Raw genomic sequence first — 9,294 nt, forward strand, 5'->3', positions numbered from 1 at the left:
GATGTACCTACCTATTTACTCTGCTTTGGTAATTTTGCGCATTTCACCCATTTGCACAAATGGGGTATGAAATGTAGAGAAGTTTAAATAGTTATATTTTGAATATCCCGATGATTTAGATGTAATCTTGTATCGTGGTATTGTAGGGTGTTGTTTCGTCGCACTAATAATAAAGTCTGTAATTTCTTGCATTGGTAAATATTTACTACAGGTTTCCTATATTCCTATGAAAAGGAGGCAAATAGGTAAGTATGTCATGGACACAATCTTTTTTGGGATATCAAGGACCACAATGTAGAAATAATGAGACAATACTGTCTTCGTACATGTGTTGGATTGAACGGATCTTACAGTTATTGCTATGCCCTTGACCCATTGTGTGGTGCCTAGTGTCGTGCGGGCCGCCCTCAGGTCGCAGCTGCAGGGAGAGCATCTCATCAATGTGTGATGCGGACTGCGGTCCACTTTCTCCCGTGGTTCTGGCGCAGGCCACGCGGCGGCGGCGGCGCTAGTGTCGCGGTCGCTCCGCGCATGCGCCCGACACACCCTCCGCCGCTGTTTATTTATCCGCCGCCAGTCTCGGGCGCGCCGCGCGCCGCGCTCACATCGTCAGCTCTCACACATAACATCTAGCTCGATGTTCCACGCGATATGCTTCTGTGATTGCAGTGCGCTGTTCAGATATGTGATGTAAACACTCTGTATAGGTGTCGTGTGTGCTGCCGTGCTATACTCCTCTGTGGACAACTACCATTGGTGAGTGGCGTTGTGACTGTTGTGGCTTATTTATGAGAATTGATTGGGTGACCTTGACATGACAGCACCGAGTGCGGATGTCGCTGGAATCACAACATTGGTTCCTTAGTGCAAGATGCGACAGAACGATACTCCGCCGATTCCAGGAACGATTACCTTAAGAAAAGCAAGCCGAGTGACGAAACCATGGCTTCTGCAGAAACAGCTTAGCTATGTATAGGATAATAAAATAACATATGGTCAACAAATACACTCTTGGGGTATTCATACAAGCACCTATACGCACACACGAAAAAGAAAAATAAACCTCCTTGCAAATGCTTTGAGGAAAGTAAGTTTTAATGGTGTTTACATACTACAAAGAGGTAGGCACATGCAGTAACTCTTATGGTAATTAAACACACATACGGAATGAGGGTGAAAAGATGTTGCTTGCTCATGGTAGCCACACTGGGCAATATGAGTGGGAACTGTAAACCTGACCTCTACAAGCTAAAGGCAGGATACTTTTTAACAAGGTGATTACTCCCAAGTCCTGAAATCTAGCCTCATTGTATATCGATCGAGACGAAAGCTAACCATACGTGAATTAAATAACTTGTTCATCTTATTGTTAAAAACTTCTTTTTGATGATCTTTTCTTCTTGATTTTGAGTTATCCTCAATGAAACAAAACTTGACAATTGAACTAGTTTCGAGTCGTTAACAAATTCAGCTATCTGTTGTTGTTTACGTATATTGTAAGACAACATGAGAGAGTAACACGCGTACGGTAATCTGGCTCGTTTAGTAATGAATCACGCAGTTATGCAACCCGCGAGCCGCGAGCCCGCGCTGCGCCGCTGCGCTTGTTGCCATGCGGCCGGCGCGCGGCGCCCACGCGGGGGCTACTGCTTTGTAAACGGTACCACAACAATACGACCAGTTCGCTCGCCGACTAGCCGGTCCACTTACTACTGCAATACTTGTCTCAGATATTGCAATATGTCAATCAATATACATACATTTCATACGACAGGTATTATTTTAGTCCAGTCAAAATAGGCATTCCGATTTTCATAAATTCACATAGAGCTGAGAATTGTTGCGGGTCTCATATACCACAAGTTATGAGAAAAACAAAAAACCCACGATGGTTAAATTTTCAACCCCCACAACTTTTAAATGGAAGAAGGAATTTCAACATCGCTTTGATTGGTGAACAAAAATAGTTAGGTACTGTGATGAATTTTCAATCCTTTAATGGTCAAATTCATGCAGATTTCAGTAGCAATCTAGAGTCTTATAGTTTAAGACTGAGTTAGAAGGGTCTCCGGTAACATCTGTAAGTTGGATTCTCAATAGGTTTTAACATGGTCAAGTAGTAAACGGAATCTCTCACGATGCGAAGTGCCGAATATTTATTATGTATTTTTGACGATATAGTCGATCACGACTAAGCCGGTAAAATCTTTCCACATTCCCAAACAGGAGACCGATTAGAAATCCTGATAACCTCCTTTTTAGTTAACAAACTATTCCGCATAGAGCACATAACGAGCTTTTAATTATGAACACATTGATGAAGCGCGGCGCTGAGCTTGCATAAAGCGCCGCCTAGTTAGCCTCGGTCGCGTCACCCTCCCTCCATCTAGTATTTGCGTTGCGGTTTCCATGGACACACCTGCCCTGGCGGACGCTTGTCGCCGTCGCATGCTCACACCTAATCATTACACTTACAATCTAAAAAAATAACTGTAGTGAGCATGATAATGAAAAACTATAAAAGTAGAGAAGCTTTAGAAGCTCCATGTCAGCAGTTCACATTAGGCTAATAGATTGTACCGACTCAGTCCATCTCACTTGCATATGGACTAATAAAGGAGCCCGATTAGTATCGTATGCTTCCGGGTACTGGAATTAGCGGCCGCGGTTCAAAGATTCCAACAACGTCGAGCTGAAACTGTGTACCTTTCATGAGATACTAGCTGTGCCTCGCGAACCACTAATAGCAAAACAAGTCAAGTCAAGTCGAGTCTCAATATACGATGTCCTGATACCGCCCTCGTGTACTACTGCTATTGCCTGTTCTCCTGGTGCACCCTAATGTACTTATTTCTACCTCCTCCTACCTACTACCTCCTACACCTACCTGCCAGTTACGTTTTTTTTAAGCCAAAATGTAAAAAAAAAATACTTAGTAAGAAAATTTCGCAAATGTTTCTAAAATTCTACTGATTGTATTACAATTTGCTTAACTTGTATGATGTTTACTTATCAGAATTTCTTTTATTTTCGTATTTGTTCATGTAATCCGAAATACTTAATAACAAACCTATTACTTAGTTACAAAATGTAAAGTTAAACATACGCGAACAATTTGGAAGGAAGAATTCCTGTTGCTTGTGGAGCGACTCAAGCGAGTTACACTTCTCGGTAAAGTTATTTAACTAATTACTGTTCATTATAATACACACTTGAGTTTCTGCATTCATCAGATTCTCCTAATATTTGCATAATTACATTACAATTAGATCTCTTAATATTAATTGCTGGTAAGAGGCGTCATTTCTTAGAACGCCTTCCGTTGAAAATTTAATGAAATGAATAAACATTTCGTAACTATAGTATCGCGTTCATTAACGGCTGAGTCGTCGGGCAGCTAATGACGGTTCGTTACTTAATGTTGTGTTAGCCACAGCCAACAATATCAGTTTTCATAATCACCCATTAAGGTGACAGACGTGGTTTGCTGCACTTCATGTGTACACCAAATCTTTTGCTCTTTTACAATCAATCATTAAGTAGTGTTGTACGAGTGCGATTAGAAATCGGCGTATGTGTGGAGGAAGCCACCTCGTTATCCTGTTGTTCCGATACAAGCCGTCACGCGTCTAGTTAACTATTGTGCATTTGTTCAGTTGTGCTTTATTTGGAATCGTGTACGAGCCGAAATTGTAGTGTCAGAAGAAACGTTCTGAACAGCGGGATCGAAATAATCTGGAGCGTAAATTGTACCTACCATAGGAAGATGGTAACGCGTCGGGGTAAGTAAAGAAGATTTAAAAGTATGTGATTTGAAAAGTTGGGGAGAAGAGACGCTGTAACCTGGAGGTTCTGAGCCCGAACAACCCGAATCTAGCATTTCGAATTAACATTTTTTGTCCATAAATATCGTTATATAAAGTAAACACGTGGACTTTAGTATAATGGCGCCATAATACGTTATCCTATGTGAACTTTTGGGATTCTTTATTACAACCAACTTAGTCGTAAAGTTCTTCTAGACCTCCAGAAAATATTATTTGGATTGGTATTCATGCACGCATGTGTATAGAAGATACGAGAAGACTGTTTACAAACACAGACGATCAGAGCAAACTACGTAGTATCAAGAAGGCTGCTGTAATAACTTGAAAACCATCTTCGCATTAATGCCAATCAGAGGGATACGTTACAGTAGTAAAGTATTTAAGTATGCCGATATATTAGTATCGGCAGTCTGACACATTAAGTCACCGAGCGTGCCCTGTCGCCGACGTAACACCGCGTAATGGTGAAGTGGACCAAGTGATGCGATGTGTTACACCACTCACGCGGAACATGAGGGCAGCAATGAGCGCGCGCCGCGACCGCTCTGGCATGGTGTTCATGAAACAATAGATAGAAATAATAGGGCAACAAGGTATATAATTACCTAATTTAGGATTCATAATTTCGCGACCGAACATATTTATGTTCGGAAACTCATAACTTATTTGAAATAAATAAATTGAAATTTCTGGTGAAGTGTTTCTTGTTCACTAGCAGAACAATGGGTATCGGTTTTCTTTGGGATAGTTACTTGTTTGAATGTAGGCAAACACGCAGCTGGCGGTGGCCAGCGTGTACGAAGGGCAAGCGGTAATGAGATTACATCTGCCCTATATATCTTAAGCTTGAGTCGCAAGGCTGCACTACAGTTGCAGCACTCAACGACAAAATGTACTTAATATAGACCGAACCTCGTGCACAACGTCTGTTTGTTTTTTTTCGGCCAGATCGCAGGCGTTGATTGCAAGAGGACTTTTAAGCGACACTTTACAATCCTAAAGCTACAGCAAGTATTTCTAAAAAGCTAACTACGTTAGCAACAGAAGAGCTTTGCTTACGGTCTTGTAACAGCAAACAGCAACTGCTTTGTTTATCACATTTTTTTTGCCAGTAGTTTGGCACATTCGTACCACCTTGAACTAGGAACGGGCAGGCCAATTTTACTTTACTACCATTTACGATGTTTTGTATTGCTTCTGCTCGCTGAATCAAACGCTCCTTGGAGAAGAGCAAATTATAATTATTGAAATTGACACCACTTCATGTGCGAACCATCGTGTCATCGTTTAACGAGCTCTAATTCAGGATATCGTTTTATGTTATTTAGGAATTGGGAAAATACTTGACTACTCAGCACATTTGTCCTTATTTATGTTGTTAACAATGTGCTGGATTTCTAATGCAATTGATAGCCCCGAGCTTCTTGCAAAACTTGGATTTAATACCCCCGTAAAGGCTATGCGGCATCATACACCTCTGAACTTACCACTTGTGCCATCAAATTACCGGCAGAATACTTTTCTCTGGCGATGAAGCAAGACTTTAAACTTGGTTTATAAATCGCATGACTTTGATATTTTCAACGCGAATTTGACATCAATGAGACGGTTGCTAAGCTGAGATTTTTTTCTTAAATATCAAGATTAATTTAACCTGGTAGTATTGTACTTTCTCTTGCGTTTCTTTGTAATATGAATTGTTTATTTTGCTGTCCACATTAATCTAATAATGTTATACAATAGTTTAATAGCGAAGACCTATAATTGGCTGTATTCCGCCAAACTTGCTTTTTATGTTCTTTTGTAAATGCTGTTGGTCTTCCAAAACAAAATAAATAAATAAATCTCTACCAGTGCTATAGATGTAACTGCTTAAATATAGATGGTAAATCTAAAAGCATTGATGGACATAGGATGCTTTTGCTCAGGACTAGAGCAGACCGGCAAGAGAGAAGTTTTAATTTGTATCTGTTGTTGTGACAGAGCTGTAACGAAAACGTTTGTTGTCACAGCAAGTGTGGGCATGCAGCCGACAGTGCCGCCGTGGGCGTGGGTGACGTGGGAGCGGCGCAGCCGCGCGCGCGCGTCCCCGCCCGACTACCGCAGCCACGTGCGCCTGCTGCCGCGCGCGCACGACGACAACTTCCCCTTCTACGGCCTGCGCAAGGACAGCAGGCACTTCATCAGGTCACACGTCTTGTACACTTACCAGAGCCGACTGTGAGTCCTACGACATAACCTGGTTGTAGCTGAACTTCCGACTTGTAGAACATTGTAGAATGGCGTAATGCTTAGGCATGCCAGTGGGGAGGTACGGTGTTAGAGAAACGTTATGTGAGTATATATGTTCTGTTTGCAGACTGGATTCGCTGGGGAAGCTGCTAAACCGACCGTGGGCGGCGAGCAGTGCGCCCGTCACGTGGCGCATCGACCACTACCACGACGGCGACGCCTGGCGGGGTGACCTCAAGGTAACTGACTATAGCAGGCTTATCAAGACTACAAAAAGGTCTTAACAAAGCCTTAAACTCTTTGTGAACAGTTCATTTCACTTCAGTACCTAACGTCAAAGCGTTCTCTTTTTTCAAGTGTAGTTAATAATGTTGTCATATTCACTAGAGCTACCGTCCATATGAGCCGGTGTCGATAGTGCTGCCGGCGAGCGGGGGCGCGGTGGGGCAGGTGGCGGGCGCCGGGGGCGCGGCGGGCGCGGGCGAGGGCGCGGGGGGCGCGGCGGAGGGCGCGGGGGGCGCGGGCTGGGGGCAGGCGGCGCGCGGCTGGGCGGCGGGCGCGCTGCTGCTGGCGCTGCTCGTCATGCTAGTGCGCGCGGCTGAGAACTGTCTGCACAAGAAGCTCTTCAAGGCCATCTATTTGCACACCAGTTAGTATCAATTTCCTCCTTGTTTCTGTATGTTAGGTTATTACAGAAAGTAAGATTAACGTTTAATCACGAGAACAATATACTTAGCGCCCGTTTCACAGTCACTGATAATCCGCTATCTGGCAGATAGTTTGAAAAAATTGACATACTTTGTATGAAAAAATCTGTCACGTAATTTACCGGGAACTTATGTGGCGGTGGTGAAACAGGCCCTTAGAATCTTAACGTTCCTAAACAGTTAATAATACATTTTACAACAGACTTAAAGCATTCAAACATATGGTTCATATTTCATAAAATGACACCTATCATCAGTAGGTAGACTACTACATTCAGTAGGCCTGACTCGCAGCGTTCTGTTTGCAGACGTGGGCGCCGGCATCCACCAGCAGGAGACCATGCAGGGACAGTACATATACACCGCCAACGGAGGTGTGTGCGCACTACTCATTCATATCTACTGTATAGACTACATTTAAGCATCGTGTAAACTAGATTATAATGAGGTTTTATAGGAAAATACGTCCCAAATATATTTGCCAGAAGTGAAAAAAATATCAAAAAGTCAACGTTCGACGTTGTATTTAATATAATATCTTAAACGGTACATTTCATTATTTCAGTGAGAAGACAAGAGTCTGATGAGTGGTCCACGCCGAATGTAACAGCGACTAGTTGTAAGTGTCATTAAACTTTTAGAATATTTTTTACCCTTATTTTTTCCACGAAACTTATAATTATTGTTCTTTTTTTCCAGTACAAAATCAAGTGGTATCACTGGGGTCGCTGTCTCACCTGACAGCCGCGACTATATTCGCAGAGTCGAACTTGGACCTCCCGCCGCCGTACTCGGCGTGCGCGGGCGAGGGCGCGGGCGGGGGCGCAGGCGGGGGCGCGGGGGGCGCGGGCGAGGAGTCCTACAAGCACGAGGAGCCGCCGCCGCCGTACTCGGCGTGCGTGGTGAGCTACTCGCGCGCGCCGCCCGGGGAGCCCGCCGTCAGGATCCACCACCCGCGCCCGCGCGCGCGACACCAGCGCGCCAGCCAGCCGCGGACCAGCATCGATATCGATAACGCGCAAAACGATTTCATCGAGAGTGGACACCGATCTGTCATACTGGTGACAGATTCTCTCGATACAGGAGGCGATTCAGCGACGAGGACCGAACTAGTATTCGATAATGGAAGAATCATTGAACGGGTGTCTTCTGATAACAATACTGATGATGAGAGCAATCATGAGAGAGATGTCGATCACTCGGGCGAGGCCGGCAAGGACTACGTCGTGTACGTCAATGAAGAGGTTTCCACAGGCGCCGCGCCCAGAACGTTGCTTGTGTAAACAGCAGGAGCAGGCACGGGGACAACACAGACTGTCATTATTTTTGTATGATACTATGTAGTATAATGAATACTCATTAGAAACTAGGATAGAAACATTGACAGAAGAAATTAAATCTTAGTTGAAATTATCAGAATTGCTCAAAGGAGTAATAATAGAGATATTTTTTGATATAGTACAGTCGCTTGTAATTTTGTATAGGATCTCAATAGTAGGGTCTAAGTTTAATGTATCGACTATCGACTCTTTTAAATTGTTTAGCTGTATATCGATGTTAATCAAAATCCGTATTCGATAGCACACATAAGTTACTTGTTAACCAATTGTTAGTAAGTTATCTTTATTGATATAGCATTTGAAATAATATTTTTCTCAAATACGACTTAGAATAGAAGGCATTGTATAAATGCATCCATCAACAAGTAGGTACTAGGTAGGTAGGTGTATGTAACCTCTGTGTAGGTATAGGTTCTTGTATAATACTGTAATGACTTACCAAAGATACCTGAACTTCAGTGTAGATACACAGACCTGACGAACAAGGTAGACGGGGCTTCACGTTACCAGAATGACAAGATAACATAATTGGGTATTTGAGTAAAAAATATATACCTGTTAGACAGATTTCCAAAAAATATTGGATAGGAAAGAATTTTTCTATTATCTCATGAACGTAATTAATTAAAAAGTAATTAATTAAATTTGTTATTAAATTAAGTAATAATTAAGTTAAAAACATTGATTTAAAATCTCGTTTGACGTCACTTACAAGTAGTAAGTGACGTATACCTTCCTACTGTCAACTATGACCTACCTACTATTATACATTTTATCACCATATTTTCTTAACTGTCTAATAATGACAAAACGAAAAGTACTTATTCAATATTTTTTGGAAACTTGATTGAAGGACTAAACAGTTTTTTTGCCAATTACCTATACACATACGTATCGCTACAAAATCCAACAAGAAAAATGAATCGTTTTCTCAGTATAGTCAGTATTTCTTGTAAACAACTGTCGTGTTCTCCGTCTACCTCGTTCGTGGTCTATGTTTATTGTATACTTGTAAGATATTTTGTAATTTTGTAGTGTCCGAGGCTCACCAGATTAACACGTAGACTAGTGGGTACTACGTAGTAACGTAGGCGTCACGTAGATACGTAGCCGGTGTGTAGTAGTCTCTCAATCAATAACTTTTAATAAATCTTTGTTTAATTAATCGTTTGTTATTTTTTTCCATAA

The 9,294-nt window shown here is 42.3% G+C and overlaps 1 protein-coding gene across 1 annotated transcript; it reads left to right on the forward strand.

The window, feature by feature from the left end:
* Window positions 1-327: 327 nt before the first annotated feature.
* Window positions 328-8,991, forward strand: LOC113499568. The gene is made up of 8 exons (XM_026880083.1): window positions 328-756; window positions 5,840-6,047; window positions 6,187-6,298; window positions 6,447-6,509; window positions 6,603-6,708; window positions 7,075-7,140; window positions 7,332-7,385; window positions 7,466-8,991. Exons 2-8 carry the CDS (start codon window positions 5,851-5,853, stop codon window positions 8,047-8,049), a joined length of 1,182 nt encoding a protein of 393 aa, XP_026735884.1. The 5' UTR covers window positions 328-756; window positions 5,840-5,850; the 3' UTR covers window positions 8,050-8,991.
* The last annotated feature ends 303 nt before the right edge of the window (window positions 8,992-9,294 follow it).

The sequence above is a fragment of the Trichoplusia ni genome, chromosome 12 (assembly GCF_003590095.1).
Source record: "Trichoplusia ni isolate ovarian cell line Hi5 chromosome 12, tn1, whole genome shotgun sequence".
Taxonomy (NCBI): domain Eukaryota; kingdom Metazoa; phylum Arthropoda; class Insecta; order Lepidoptera; family Noctuidae; genus Trichoplusia; species Trichoplusia ni.